This window comes from Erinaceus europaeus, chromosome X (genome assembly GCF_950295315.1).
Source record: "Erinaceus europaeus chromosome X, mEriEur2.1, whole genome shotgun sequence".
Classification (NCBI taxonomy): Eukaryota; Metazoa; Chordata; class Mammalia; order Eulipotyphla; family Erinaceidae; genus Erinaceus; species Erinaceus europaeus.
This window is the reverse complement of record NC_080185.1, coordinates 22314522-22331072: the sequence shown is the minus strand read 5'-3', so window position 1 is coordinate 22331072 and position 16551 is coordinate 22314522. Positions and strand designations below refer to the sequence as shown.

At 41.0% G+C, this 16551-nt stretch overlaps 1 protein-coding gene across 2 annotated transcripts in view; it reads left to right on the top strand.

The window, feature by feature from the left end:
* Positions 1-16551, top strand: part of SLC9A6 (solute carrier family 9 member A6) — a 99429-nt gene that overhangs the window by 37201 nt on the left and 45677 nt on the right. Inside the window, exons 6-7 of one of the 2 annotated variants that reach the window (XM_060182815.1) lie at positions 6587-6692; positions 14257-14403. In XM_060182815.1, coding sequence (XP_060038798.1) covers positions 6587-6692; positions 14257-14403 — 253 coding nt within the window. The remainder of the gene's footprint in view (positions 1-6586; positions 6693-14256; positions 14404-16551) is intronic. The other variant, XM_007534521.3, reaches the window with a different exon arrangement.

The following is a 16551-nucleotide window of genomic DNA, read 5'->3' as shown; positions in this document are numbered from 1 at the left end:
GTCTCTCTCTTTTTTATACAAATAAATAAGTAAATTTTTAAATAAAAGAATTGTTTTTTTTTTTAAAGTGCCCTTATAATTTTGAACTAAGTTTGCTATTAGCACGACTAGGGTGTGAATTTTGTTTTATTGAGTTAGATTTTAGTTTTCATACAGTAGTATTGGTGAACTTAACAGACACATTCAAATTAGAAGTTTAGAGAAAATCTAGCCTGAAGAGGTCAGGATTGGAACACAAACTGAAGTTTTCCTTTTCTTTTCTTTTTTTAAAAATTTTATTGTCTTTATTTATTTATTGGATAGAGACAGTGAGAAATTGAGAGGAGATGGGAGATATAGAAAGACAGAGAGACACCTGCAACCCTGCTTCAGCACTTGTGACACATTCCCCCTGTAGGTGGGGGCCAGGGGCTTGAACCCAGGTCCTTGCACATTGTAACATGTGCTCTCAGCCAGGTGTTTTACCACCCAGCCCCTGAAGTTATTCAAATAAGGATGAAAGTTCTTTTTATTTATTTGTTTGTTTTTATTTTTATCCTCATTTATTTGTTGGATAGAAACAGCCAGAAATCTAGAGGGAAGGGGGTGATAGAGAGGGAGAGAGACAGACACCTGCAACCCTGCTTCACCACTGAAAACTTTGCCCCTGTATGTGGGGACTAGGGGCTCAAGCTGGGGTCCTTTCATGTTGTAACGTGTGTTCAACCAGGTATGCCTCTACCTGGCCCTAGGATGAAAGTTCTTTTGAACTAGATTTTAGAATCTTTCTACAGATTTTATCTGCTTTATCTTTTCCCTTTGTAAGTTAATCACTTTAAAAAAAAAGATTTTATTTATTTATTTATGAGAAAGATAGGAGGAGATAGAAAGAGCCAGGCATCACTCTGGTAGATGTGCTGTCGGGGATTGAAGTCGGGACCTCATGCTTGATGATTCAATGCTTTATCCACTGTGCCACCTCCTGGATCACGTTCATCACCTTCTTTAATTACCATCAAACACCATTATGGTTGGATCCCGAGGTTATTTCTGAAACCCTGTGTGTTAACACTGATCTTGCGGGTACTATAGAAACTATATTCTATTGGAGGTAACCCATTATGGGTGAGAATCGGAGCATCACTCTAGCACATTCAGTGTTAGGGATTGAACACAACCTCACATTGTTAAGTCCTCCTCTCTTCCATAGAGCCACCTCCTGGGCCACCAGAGATGATTTCAAAAGACCAGAGTATGTGAGAGAGGCATTTATGTACTTAAGTAGTTTTAAAACTAAAAATCAAATCACTTATTTTTTTAAAAAAAATGTTGATCTTTTTACTCTAGGGAATCAGGTGCCTCTCATATGTACAGTGCTGTCGAGCCACTTGGCCCATTATTATTATTTTTTTTAATATTTATTCCCTTTTGTTGCCTTTGTTGTTTTATTGTTGTAGTTATTATTGTTGTTGTTATTGATGTTATCGTTGTTGGATAGGACAGAGAGAAATGGAAGGGGAAGACAGAGGGGGAGAGAAAGATAGACATCTGCAGACCTGCTTTACCGCCTGTGAAGCGACTCCCCTGCAGGTGGGGAGTGGGGGGCTCGAACTGGGATCCTTACTGTGGTCCTTGCGCTCTGCGCCACATGTGCTTAACTCGCTGCGCTACCGCCCGACTCCCGGCCCATTATTTTTTATTTTATATACTTATAAAGAGAGGAGCTACCAAATCACTGCTCCATCATCCATGGTGCCCCCCCTCCCTTTTTTTCTTATTCTTCCCTCCCCTCCCCTCCCTCCCCTCCCCTCCCCTTCCCTCCCCTTCCCTGCTGTGCTATTTACATGTGGTGCCAGGGGTTGAATTTAAAGTCTCCCGCACAGTAAGGCATGACTACCCCCCTGAGCTGTCTACCAGTTCTCAAAACTCTCTTCTTCTAAGACAGCACAGATGCCCTTCTATCGCTGGATGCTATTCCCCCTTTCCCATCATGATGATAGGGTAGACAGGTTTTCATGTTCTCTCACTAGAACCAGGCTCCTTGCATTTCAAAACCTGTGGGAAGCCAGAATCAGTTGCAGTGGCTGTACTACTTCATTCTTCTGGCTTTGCTTGTCTGACTAGCTCAAGTGAAAACCACTTGCTTGTATAAAGTTGACATTTAAATATAGTTTTTTAAAAGAATTATTTTGACTTTATTTGGTTTCCTATTTCCCAACCTTTAATTTCTTTTCACGATCTATCTATATGGAAAAAGGGAAAGAGAGGAGGAGGGAGAGGGGCCAGGCGGTGGCGCACCCGGTTAAGCGCACACATTACAATGTGCAAAGACCCAAGTTCAAGCTCCTGGTCCCCACCTGCAGGGGGAAAGCTTCATGAGTGTTGAAGCAGGGCTGCAGGTGTCGCTCTGTCTCTATCCAATAATAAATAAAAAATATTTTTTAAAAAGAAGGGACATACACACACACACACACACAGAGAGAGAGAGAGAGAGAGAGAAAGAGAGAGGGAGAGAGAGAGAGAACAAGCAAAAGAGAGGGAGAACACTGCTCAGCTCTGGCTTATGGTGGTACTGGCGATTGAACCTGGGACCTCAGATCTTCAAGCATGAAGGTCTTACAGAACCATTATGCTCTCTCCCCAACCTGAGAGTTTAGTCTCTTCTGAAGTAAATTGGCATTTGCTCTAATTACTCTTATTTTGCATGTTCATATGATGGATTGGTTCTTTTTTTTTTTTTCAAAACTATATACAATATTACTCCTTCTCTTGGAAAACTGTTTTTAAAATGTATTTATGAAAAATAAATGTATTACATAGCACTTTGTTTTTAACAATGTTAAGTTGTTTTAGAGAGAAGGAGAGAGAGAGACAGACAGAGACTACAGCACTGAGAGTTCCTTTAATACAGTAGGGGCCAGACTTGAACTTGAGTTGTACACATGACCAAGCAGCACCCTGTCCAAAATAAACTATTTTGCCAGCCAAATGTACAGGGTTTTTTTTCCCTTCCCTCCAGGGTTATTGCTGGGGCGTGGTGTTGCCACTACCAATCCACTGCTCTTGGAGGCCATTTTTTCCTCACGCTCCCAGTGTTTTATTTGATAGGACAGAAATTGAGAGGGGTGAGAGAAAGATAGATACCTGTAGACCTGCTTCACTGTTCATGAAGAAGCATCCCCGCTGCAAGTGGGGAACGGGGACTAGAACCCGGATCTTGCTTGAGTACTTGCACATGGAGGAACTATTTGCTCTTACCAGGCGCGCCACTGCCTGTCTCCCCCCCAATATACAGCTATTTGAAACTTCAGAATGTGTATCATTCATGTAAAATAGCTTGATATAGTATGCTAAGTGTTATGTTTTTCCTCTAAAATTAAAAAAAAATATATATATATATGTATATATATATTTTTTTTTGCCTCCAGGGTTATTGTTGGTAATCGGTGCCTGCACTATTAATTCACTACTCCTGGGGCCTTCCCCCCATTTTTTTGCCCATGTTGTTGTTGTTATTGTTATTGTTGCTATTGTTGTTGTTGGATAGGACAGAGAGAAATGGAGAGAGGAGGGAAAGACAGAGAGAGGAAGAGGAACATAGACACTTGCAGACCTGCTTCACCGCCTGTGAAGGAACTAGTCTGCAGGTGGGGAGCCGGAGGCTCTAACCGGGATCCTTACACCAGTCTTTGTGCTTGTTCCCCCAAATTTTAAGAGCCAGGGTCTCTAACCAGGATCCTTATACCAGTCCTTGAGCTTGTCCCTCCCCCCAAATTTTAAGACTCTGCTAATTTTCCTTTGCTGAAGTAAGGGCACCTTGAACATGTGATCAAGTCTGTAAAAATAATTTATTAGGACTTGGGAGACAGCACAGTGTTTCTGCAAAAGCCTTTCATGCTTGAGGTACCAAAGGTCCCAGTTTCAATTCCCAGCACCACCATAAGCCAGAGATGAGCAGTGCTCTGTTAAAAAAAATAAATTGGACAACATTTTAATAGCACTTTTCTTTTTTAAAAAATGTATTTTACTTTTGAGAGCGATGCAGAGAGAGAAAGAGAAACACCAGAGCATTGCTCAGCTCTGGTTTATGGCGGTGTGGGGATTAAACCTGGGACTTTGTAGCAGAGAGTCTGTTTGCATAACCATTAGGCTATCTCCTCTGCCCATAATAGCACTTTAAAAACAGCTTTTTAAAAAATATATTCCCTTTTGTTGCCCTTGTTTTATTGTTGTAGTTATTATTGTTGTAGTTATTATTGTTTTTGTTCTTGCTGTCATCATTGCTGGATAGGACAGAGAGGAGGGAAGACAGAGGAGGAGAGAAAGATAGACACCTGCAGACCTGCTTCACCACCTGTGAAGAAACTCCCCTGCAGGTGCGGAACCGGGATCCTTCAGCCAGTCCTTGCACTTCGTGCCATGTGTGCTTAACCCACTGCACTACTGCCCAGCTCCCTCAAACAGCTTTAAAATTAGGTCAGAATATCTGGTTTGGGTGATAGGAAGCTTTTAGTATAAATCTTTTTTTTTTAAAAAAAATTATTTATTCCCTTTTGTTGTCCTTGTTTTATTGTTGTAGTTATTATTGTTGTTGTTGGATAGGACAGAGAGAAATGGAGAGAGGAGGGGAAGATGGGAAGAGAAAGATAGACACCTGCAGACCTGCTTCACTGCCTGTGAAGTGACTCTCCTGCAGGTGGGGAGCCAGGGGCTCGAACCGGGATCCTACGGCAGTCCTTGAGCTTTGTGCCACGTGCACTTAACCTGCTGTTGGTATAAATCTTATTCTAAAAGAAATTCTTTTCAGAAGAGCCTGTATCTTTATTTTTATAATTTATTTATTTAAATTTTATTAATGATTTAATATTGGGTTACAAAATTATGAGATAACAGGGGTATAATTCCACACTGTTACCACCACCAGAGTTCTGTGTCCCCACTCCATCCATTTAAAAACTGCAGTGTTTTTTCCAAGGTCACAGATACAGGTTGACTATTATTTCTGTAAATATATATATTCATATTCCCGCTTTTTTCTGTGGTCCTGCATTCTCTTCCTTTCTATGTCACACCTACACTTATTACTGCTTCCAAATGGCCTTTCCCCCCCTTCTCTTTCCAGATCTTGATGGAATTAGAGTTCAGAGACCTCTAGTCATCTTCCCCTCACATTTCTAATTAATGAGCGCAGTAGGATGAGAGCAAGAGAGTGTGAGTAAGCGAGCCAGCTAGCCAGACATCACTGATATATGCACTGCAGGGGCTTGAACTCTAGACCACATGCTTAAGAAGCCAACACTTGGGTTAAGCGCGTGTGGTGCAAAGTGCAAGGACCAGCATAAGGATCCCAGTTCGAGCCCCCAGTTCCCCACCTGCACAGGAGTCGCTTTACAGGCAGTGAAGCAGTTCTGCAGGTGTCTATCTTTCTCTCCCCCCTCTCTGTCTTCCCCTCCTCTCTCCATTTCTCTCTGTCCTATCCAACAATGCACAACATCAATAACAACAACAACAATAACTACAATAAAAAAAAAGGACAACAAAAGGGGGAACAAAAGCCAACACTGTCCACTGTACCAGCTCCTGGACTGTGGGACTGATTTATTAAGCCATACACTACTTATTTTTATTTATTTATTATTGGATAGAAACAAATTTAGCAGCACTGTGACATCTGTAATCTTTCGCCGGGCGTTGAACCTAGTGTCTCATGCATGCAAGTCCTGTGTTTTACCCACTGAACTACCCCTACCACTGTAAAAACTGTACCTTTTAAAATGCAAGCTTCCTGTGGCTTTAGTGGACATTTTTAGAGACTCCGATCTCTGGGCATAATAATTCTTCATCTCTGCTCAGGCTTATTTATTTAGTAAGTGAGCTGAATGAGACAGAGCAATTAAATTAAGTTATAATGTAGCTTTAATCTCATCTGTTTTTCTAAGAATTCTTTTCTAATCATTTCCAAAAAGAAAGTTTTTTTTCCCCTGTCTCAAGCTGCAATGGCCTGATAGTTGTCCTCTTATTAAATTAAATATAGCAGCTATAATTCTAGTCATAAATTTTATCCCAACCCAAAACCACACTTGCATTTTCCTTTCCTACCATCTGCAAAAAAACTGGTGTGCTGATAATTTACAAGTCAAATAGAAGTGAGTTGTATGACTCCAAGGGGAAATGAAATGAAGTTTGCAGCAGGAAGTCTTTCTCACAATAACTTGTTTTCATTGAATATTAATGATTACCTAGTCTGTTAGAAATTCTGAATATATTCTTTACAGAAAATGAATGTACAAGACAGAACTATTAGCATATATATGAAGAACACAGGCCGCTTCAGCCCTCAAAGGCTATTTTCAGTTGTATTCCCCCCCCCCTTATATACTTAGTTTTCATTTTTAGCTGTTTTTAAGTGCAAGGAGTTATTGCAAATGCACAGTTAGGAAAAAAGAATACCACTGACATAACATCAGTAAGTCTTTTAAATAGTAAGAGAATGTTTACTTGAATTATGAGAGAAAGAAAGAGATGTCTAACAAGCTTTTCTAATTCTGGGGGGGGCATGTAATATTTGCAACTTGTAAATATTCCTGTGGCTTTTTCTCCTGACTAGTGACTGTTCTTGCCATATTCCATGAGCTCCAAGTTGATGTGGAACTCTATGCCCTTCTTTTTGGTGAAAGTGTCCTCAATGATGCCGTTGCCATAGTCCTCTCTTCGTAAGTGGTTGTTTTCTTATTATACTCTTTATGTTGCATGTCAGGGTAACTAAGAACCAACAGTCACTTTTTAAATGAAGTACATCATAAATGGAGACATTTGAAAGAATAAAGATATTAAGACCGGCGTAAGGATCCCGGTTCGAGCCCCCGGCTCCCCACCGGTAGGGGAGTCACTTCACAAGCGGTGAAGCAGGTCTGCAGGTGTCTATCTTTCTCTCCCCCTGTCTGTCTTCCCCTCCTCTCTCCATTTCTCTCTGTCCTATCCAACAACGACAACATCAGTAACAACAGTAATAATAACTATAACAAAAACAAGGGCAACAAAAGGAATAAATAAATGAATATTAAAAAAGAATAAAGCTATTATTTATTTTCCCCTCTTTTTCTTTCTTTTTAATCTTTATTTATTTATTGGTTAGAGACAGTAAGAAATCAAGAGGGAAGGGGGTGATAGGGAGAGAGACAGAGAGACACCTGCAGCCCTGCTTCACCACTTATGAAGCTTTCCCCCTACAGTTGGGACCGGGGGCTTGAACCTAGGTCCTTGCACATGTTTCCCCTCTTAAAGGCATACTTATAGGTAACTTGGAAATTTCAGGAAAGAAAAAGTGCATGCTGTCAAGACCTGGAGGTAGTTACTATAAACATTCTGGGTATATCCATTTACTCTTTCTAGTGATATTTTTATAAATTATTTGTTTATTTATTACTGGATAGAGACAGAGAGAAACTGAGAGGGGAGGGAGACAGACAAAGAGACACCCGCAGCCCCGCTCCACCGCTCGTGAAGCTTCCCCGCTGCAGATGGGGGTCTAGTGATATTTTTATATAGTTGTCATCAGAAAAAAAAACATGTATGTATAATTTCATATTTTGTTTTAATGTGAACACTTAAGGTAAATTTAATATATAACAACAACAACAGTAATTTTAATAATAACACAAGATAAATTCTTGAGGGGCCAGGTGGCAGCACACATGGTTGAGCCTCATGCTACAATGTGCAAGGACCCGGATTCAAGCCCCTGGTCCCCACCTGCAGGGAGAAAGCTTCACAAGTGGTGATGCAGTGCTGCAGGTATCTCTGTCTCTCTCCCTCTCTGTCTCCCAACTCCCCTGATGATTTCTCTTTTTTCTATCCAAATAAATAAATAAAGTAAAATTTAATTCTTGAATAGATACTTTATTCACATAGTTCAAATGTTAAAACATACGAAAAGTTTTAAGTCAAAGAGTCATGCTTTTATTCCTGTCTTTATCCACTGGTCCTTCCCAGCCATTTACAGGTAACCATTTTTATTGGTTTCTTGTGTATATTAGCTTATCTTTAGCCAAACATGTGCACCTGTATGTGTACCTTTTTTGCCACTAGAGTTACCACTGGGGTTTGGTACCATCACTGTCAGTGTTTGTTTCTTTGTATCGTTTCTATTATATTTGATAGGACAGAAAGAAATTGAAAGGGGGAGGGAGAGAAAGAGAGACCCCTGCAGACATGCTTCACTGCTCACAAAGCATCACCCCCTGCAGCTGGGAAGTGGGGCTCAAACCAGGGTCCTTTTTCTTTCTCCCTCTACCCGTCTGTACCTCAACCTCTTTTAAAAACAAGCAAACGAAGAAACAACAGCAAAGAAAACATGGCTACCAGGAAGAGTGGAATCCTAACAGTCCCTAAGCCCCAGCAGCAATCCTGGTGGCAGGAAGAAGAGAAACAGTCTTCTCATTCTCTGTAGCTACACAGCGTTCTGTATACTCAGTATAGGGATGCGCTTTGGCTTATTTCTTCCATCTCCCGTTGGAAGGAAACTAAGGGTTTTCTCAGATAACGATACAGTGTTCAATGTTTAATGTTCCTACTTTATATATGGATAACTCTGCTGGTCAGATAAATTCACTGAGGTGAGAGTAGTGCCTGTAATTTTACTCAATGTTGCTAAGTTGCTTCTAGGAGGGATGATGTCATTTTGCACTTTAACCACTGAATCTTGGCAGGGCCGGTTTCCTCAGAGCTTCACCAACAGAGTATTTGTCAAACAGTTGTGTTTTTGCCAAGTTGCCAGTTGAGAAATGACTCTTTGTAGTTCAATTTCTTTTAAAAAATTTTTAAAAATATATTTATTTATTTATTCCCTTTTGTTGCCCTTGTTGTTTTACTGTTGTAGTTATTATTATTGTTGTTGGATAGGACAGAGAGAAATGGAGAGAGGAGGGGAAGACAGAGGCGGGAAGAGAAAGACAGACACCTGCAGACCTGCTTCACCACTTGCGAAGTGATTCCCCTGCCGGTGGGGAGCCTGGGGCTCCAACCGGGATCCTTACACCAGCCCTTGTGTTGTGCGCCATGTGTGCATAACCCATTGCACTACAGCCCTGCCCCCTGCCATCACCTTTCTTTTGGTAGCACTGATGTCTTGCACATGTGCTATTTCATGACTCCAGGGCCACTATTTTTCATTCAGAGATAGGGAGGGCCATCACAGCACTACCGCTTCCTCTCCTCAGACACACACGGCGAGGGATGAATTCTACCTGCTGAACTGTCTTTTTTGGCCCCAGAAACACAGTTTAACTTTTAGAATTGTTAATTGTGGCTTAGGAAAACGTGGGGCGGGGACCATACCTAGGGCATCTTGATGTCACTAAACTATCTCTTTGCCCCCATTTAATTCTCTTTTTTAGCAAGAGAGAGGTGAGGGCCAAAGGAGGAGAGACATCAAAGCACTGTTTGATCATCGTCCCTGGAGTTTCACCCAGTATCCTTGGTGCTGTCCATGGTGCGCCTATGTGATAGTGGGCCTCATAACATGCACTGTATTGCTGAGTTCCCTCCCAGATCCATTAAGCCTCTTTTTAAAGATAAATATTGAATGAACAGTCATTTTAAATCTCACGCTGAAAAACTAGCCTACATGTTGTTATGTACTTTGAAGATGGAAGAATGAATCTGCCCCTAAGGAACTCATTCCCCACCAAGTCACTCCTAAACAAATGTCTTTTACTTCATCCAGAACTCCCTTTCAGGGACAAGGAAGAACATACTTCAGATCATTGCTGTATTTTAATCTTTCTTCCTCATTTCTGTTTTATTAGTTATGGAAGTAATCATTCATTGACTCTGGTTTGCATAGCTTGATTGCCCCCATCGCCTTCCAACAAAGTAGGAGAATTACCCTCTCTGAATTGTAACACCGATCCCTTAAATCGCGTGCCCGAATTGGTGGTAAAGGTCAAATCCTGCAGGAATGCAGTGTTTGTAGGCTCCAGTCCTCTGCCATATTTACTATGGGGATTTTTGCAGCTGTCTCAACTGATAACAATGGAAGAAATAAAGCCTGTTGATACACAAACCCATGCACCTTCAGTGGTGGTACGTGCAGTCGAGAAGTTGCTTGTAATTTGAGGGCGAAAGGAATGGATCCTATGGGTATGACTTTGTTAGAAAAATTAGAGGACAAAAGATGATCGAAGCTTTTAGTACGGAGGCACATGTGAGATCATCAGTGCAAGCAGATGAAGAGGGTAAGGCACTGTTAACTTCGGACACCATTTCCCCATCCTAGATGATTATTCTGCTACTTAGTCATCATGCTAATAAGCATTTCTTCATTACCATGATGGATTAAGAGTCAGATAAATCTCTTTTCCGGCTCTTGCTGAAATTGCTGTGTCCCATGCCTTAATTTTCTCTATTAATATAATTATGTCATTTCCTGCAATTTCAAAAACCTTTGAATAGCTTTAAAGGATTAAAAAAAAACACACACAAACATTAAAATGGGTTGAACCTGGTGGGGGATGTTGGTATTCGTGAAGAAAAGAATGTTTTTTCCATGATGCTTGTCACAAAGGACCTTAACTCATCCTGCTCTTTTTTAATTTTTTTAATTTATTTTCCCTTTTGTTGTCCTTTTTTTAAAATTGTTATAGTTATTATTGTTGTTGTTATTGATGTCGTCATTGTTAGATAGGACAGAGAGAAATGGAGAAGTAGAGAGAAATGGAGGGGGAGAGAAAGACAAGACACCTGCAGACCTGCTTCACCGCCTGTGAAACTACTCTCCTGCAGGTGGGGAGCCGGGGGCTTGAACCAGGATCCTGACTCTGGTCCTTGCGCTTAGATCATCCTGCTCTTGTATGTAGCCTTCCTCAGACAAGCTTCTCTGAGAGAAAAAAGCCTTCTAGAGAACGAATCCAGTGTTTGTTTCCTCTCATTCTAGAGTTAGTAAATACATTAGCTCATGATCTGTAATGAATTAACTCATTATGTAGTCTATAACAGAATGGCTATGGAGGGGATCATGGGACTGGATGTAACTCAGTGGTAGAGTACAAGCTTCCCATGTGTGAGGACCTGGGTTCGATCCCTGGCAAACACTGCACTCAGTGCCTGCACCACGAATCCTCTGCTCCCAGAGGCCATTTCTTTCCCATTTTGTTTGCCTCCTCCCCGCCCCCCGTTGGTGTTCTTTTATAGTTATTTGTGTTAGCAAAATTTTGGTTGGTTAAATGAATTATGTTATATCCATTTGAACCACTTTTGAATTTTTTGTTCAGTTTTTCACAGTGCTTGGACCCGTGTGTATGTGGGACTCTACCACCCTGACACTACCCCCCCCCCATTTTATTGCACAGAGATGACTATTTTTTCTTATTTCTTTTTATTTGATAGGGGCAGAGAAATTGGGAGGGAAGGAGGAGATAATGAGAGAGACACCTGTAGCACTGTTTCACTGATTGTGAAACTCCCCTGCCCCCTGCAGGCAGAAACTCAGTGGCCATGAACCCAGATCCTTGCCCATGGTAATGTGTGTGTCTCCATCCGACCTCCAACTGTAGTAATGGTGTCATTAGTTAAAGTAGAGTTCAAAACCATCTTGTCACTGTGATTACAACTAAATACAGAATACTGTGTACGTAGCAAGAAGACGGGCAAGAAACATAGGTTATGGAATGATTGGATTATTCCCTAACTCCGTTACTTTCAAAATTTGCCATAAATAAATAAAGTGTTTTTTACCTCAAGATAAAATGTTTGCTATTAGAAAAGATGAGTTAAGGTTTGTTTCAGTGCAGAGGCCAGTGTAGAAAAAAAAGAAAAATGAACCTCTCTGGATGTGGCCACTGTGGTGTTTGTTTGTTTGTTTGTTTGTTTTTTTAACCAGAGCACTGAGTAGCTCCTGCTTATGGTAGGGCAGGGGATTGAACCTGGGACTTTGGAGCCCCAGGCATGACAGTCTCTGCATAGCCTTTATGCTGTGTACCCCTGCCCATCACCGTGTTTTCATGTACAGTTTAGGGACTTTAGAATAACATAATAATCCAGGTGTATCTTGAATATCCGTGGCTCAGTCTGAAGAAAGCAACCTCAGGTACGGTGTAGATTATTGTTTCAACCAGCATTTTGAAAATGTAGGCCAGGAAAAAAAAAGAATATCCTTTCTTTTCTCCAGCTAGCTAATATTTTATTTTATTTCTTCTTCTTTTTTTTTTTTTTTTTGTCTCCAGGGTTATTGCTGGGATCAGTGCCAGTACTATGAATTCACTATTCCTGGAGTCCATTTTTTTAATAGGATAGGACAGAGAGAAACAGAGAGAGGAGGGGAAGACAGAGAGGGGAAGAGAAAGATAGACACCTGCGGACCTGCTTCACCGCCTGTGAAGCGACTCCCCTGCAGGTGGGGAACTGGGGGCATGAACCAGGATCCATGTGCAAGTCATTCCTCTTTGCACTATGTGCACTTAACCCAGTGTGCTACCACCTGGCCCCCTTATTCATTTTTTTAAATTTTTTGTATTTGTTGTTAATGGTATGTTACAAGATTGTTAGATTACAGTGTATAGTTTCACACCATAACGGGCACCACCAGAATTTTCTGTCCCCACCCTCACACCTCCCAGAGACAACCACCATAGTTCTCACAGGTCTTATAAATAGCTTGTTTCTTGGTTTTTTTTTTTTTTTCAAGTCCATGTATATCAGTTCTCTAGATTCCATATATGAAGCCATCTGGTAGCTGTCTTTCATCTCTTTCCTTATTTCACTAAGCACAGTCACCTCCAGTTCCATCTGTTTTATCCCAAGGGATATAATATAACCTTTTTTGATTGCAGAGTAGTTTTCCATGGAATGAATATATATATATATATATCTTTAGCCAGTTATCAGTTGATGGGCATCTAGGCTGATTCCAGTCATTGGCTATTGTGAACAATGCCCAGTTGCTATATTTTAATGTTCAAACATAGTCAAGTCTTATTATTGGTAGTGGGGTTCTTCATGTGTAGCTAAGATAGCATGGCACTAAAGGTCATTTCACATTTATTAAAACAATATCAGGTCCCAAATGATCTGACCACATTGAACATTTAAATATGTTTACAATTTTCAGTTTAGATGGCTCCTCAGAAATTTCTCAATGCCTTTACCAGAAGCTAATGCCAGTGCAGTGCTTCAATAAAGTTAGGAAAGTTAAAAAAAAAAAAAAAAAACAACTAGCAGTTTCTTTTGGATCTTAGATTTACTTTTTCAGCTTAGCCAGAGATGTATAAAAAGCATGTGGTGTGCATGGTATAGCAAGCTCATTTTTCAGCCTGAGCCAGAAAAAACACTGCAGTTAACCACAGGGAGAATTCATTATTTTTTAAGAAATATGTTTTTCTTCCTCATTTTTTTGGATGTGATTTCTATGATGCTTTTGAGTGAGGGCCTTAAAAAAAATTGTACCTGAATTAACTGAGATGGGAATTAATTTAGTAATGGTACATACTCTTGCCAGAGGCCTGCTGGAAATAGTAATTTTTCTCAGCCATTCCTGTTACCTGGGCTGGCTGTTATAAAAGAAGCATTTGAAGACCAAGATTGGATTCAGAGTTCAAGATGGAAAAAGTCTCTTGTAATTGCCTGTTCTGGCCTCTCATCGAGTGACTTTCTTTCAGAAGTTCATCATGAAAGGGCCAGCCAACTGTGCTAATAGCACTATGGAGTGGATTCAGATTCCTTGGAAGACCTTTCAAACTCCCTTTTCCAATGAAAGTCCATCTCAGTAAATAGGTATCAGGCACTGGGCCCATTCTGGAATTCTAAAAGTTGAAAGGGTACTTCAGTCATCCAAATGCAATGAACTGTATTCTGTACAGCCTTATTCATCTGCTGAACATAAAGGAAAATGCCCATTAGTCTGTTCACATTAGTATGTTCTGACTTCCAAGGGCTCTGTACTAATAAGTCTTCCACAGAGTTACAAAAGAAGGTACTCCACTCTGTGAGGATGGTAGAAAAGGTTCAGTACAGCTTTCACACAGAACCCATTAAAATATTTTTCAAATTTTCCGTTAAATAGTTGGGTTTTCTTTCTAGCTGGAGCCAGCACAGGGATTTTGGTGGCTTCGTTTTGGCAGTTCAGACCCAGAGAGTTTGGCCTGCGGCCTCCAGATTTCAACTTTCAGGTCCTATACTAGAATATTATTTGCTCGTTCATTTATTTTGTAGATGTTTTCTAGTGTCCTTACATTTTTAAAGTAAAGATTACTATGGGTAGTTAAATCAATCTCTCTTTTGTAGATCAATAGTGGCGTACCAACCAGCTGGAGACAACAGCCACACCTTCGATGTCACAGCCATGTTCAAGTCTATTGGGATTTTCCTGGGCATCTTCAGTGGCTCTTTCGCGATGGGTGCTGCTACTGGAGTGGTGACAGCTTTGATATCCTTTCATTAAATTTTTCTTTTCTTGATAGCCCAGCAGTGCAGATAAATGCTGTGTTCTATGACCACTGTAATAATTAATCTTCTAATCAAGTACTTAAGTGACTTAAAAACATCAGGCAATTGTCTTTCCCAATAAATAGACAAAAGGATTTCATTGGGCTGTCTGCCCTTGGTCTTTTGCTACCATAGTGTGATTAGCAGTAGTGACCCATCAGGGTTATTGCTGGGGCGCTGTGCAGGCTCTACGCATCCACTTCTTGTGTGTGTGTGTGTGGGGGGGGGGCATTTGTACCCTCTCCTCCTCCCTCCCTCCCTCCCTTTGCCTTCCTGCTTTCCTTCTTTATTTCCTTCCTTTCCACCAGGGTTACCACCACTGCTTCTGGGGGCCATTTTCCCTCTTTCTATTATTGATTATTTTAGTTTTATTTTATCGGAGCACTGTGCAACTCTGGTATAAGGTGGTGCTGGGGATTAAACCTGAGATTTTTGGAGCCTAAGGCATGAGAATCTCTTTGCATAAAGATTATACTGTCTCTCCCTTCTTCCCTCCTACCTTTTCTTTCTCTCTTCCTTTATTTCTGTTATTATTTAATTAAATCATTTATTTTTACCAAGCACTGCTCAGCTCTGTCTTAACGTGGTGCTAAGGACTGAATCTGGGACTTTGGTGCCTCAGGCATGAGAGTCTCTTTGCATAACCATTATGCTATCTATTCTTTCTTTTCTAGATAAGGTAGATAGAAAGTGAGGAGGGAGAGATAATAGTGTGGGAGAGACAGACCCCTGTAGTCATGCTTCACCACTCATGAAGCTCCCCCTCTGCTGCAGGTGGGAAGTGGGGCCTCAGATCTGGTCCTTAAGCATGGTAATGTGTGTGCTTAACTGAGTACACCACCACCCAGCCCCAAGGTAGGTATATTTAAAGAACTAGTAGGTAATCTATTCTGTTGCTTAGCCAGGCAGTCCTTGCTCTTTCTTTATTTTTGTGTAATGCTAGAGGTCAAATCCAGGGCTTTTAGCATGTGAAGCATGCACTAAGAACTGAGCTATGTCACTAGCCCTGCTCTTTCTTTGATAGGACAAATAGGACAAATAGAAAGTATACTGGGGCAGTGGGGTGGGGGGGGCGGGTTACGGAGCAGCAGCAGCTGTGTTTCTCTCCTCTCCTCTCCTCTCCCGGGTCAACTAGGAATACCAAAGGAGACCACCTGGGACTGCAACATGACAGGACTAGAACAACTTCAGGAACCTACCAAATCACCAGTGAGTGCAAACACGTGTGGCTCATGGACAGAGAGAAGCCTAGAGAGAGATTAAGTGGCTGATAACAGTCCGGCTACATCCTGTTAAGTCTTTTTTTTTTTTTGGGGGGGGGGTCACACATTTATTGGAATTAATCTAGACCCCAGCCCAGGATTTGCCACAATTTGGCAGTAGCACTTCTTGGTAACTCATAATTTTCAGACTAGTATAAATGAGTAGTGGTGTTCCTTAGTTTTTTTTTTTTTTTAAACCTTGGAGTATTCTGTAACAGCATTAAAATGGAATCTCTTGCAAAAATGAAAAGAAAAAAGGAATTTCTTACAAGCAATTTTTTTTTGGTACCTGAGATTAAAGCCAAAATTACATCATATGACGTCTGTGCCTTACCACTGAACTATATCTCTGACCCCAGAAGGCATATACATACATATATATATATATGATTATTTATTTATCTCTAGGAGGGACTGGAACCCTACTCAGCTCTGACATAGGGAAGTGTCAGGGATTAAACCTGGGGCTTGGGACCTCAAGCACTCAAGCCTTATGCTCCAGCACTAAGCTCCCTAACCCATGCTACTCCCTTTGATTTTTTTTTCTTTTTTTGAGGGAGTCATTGCCAGGCCTTCACTGTTCCAGTTCAAGTTTTTCAGATAGAAGGAGAGAGGTGGAAACAGGGAGGGAAAGATACCATAGCAACCTAAGTTTCTCCTAGTGAAGTGGAGTCTGGGCTTCAACCTGGGAGAAGGCATGTTTTAATAGATGCACAGTGTTATAATTGTGCAATCACTTATTGATTTGGTATATTGTGTATCTGATTCATTGCCCCTATCTCTGTGTAAGGCATGTGGGAGCCGTATAACAGTTGAACTAACTAAGCTGGAA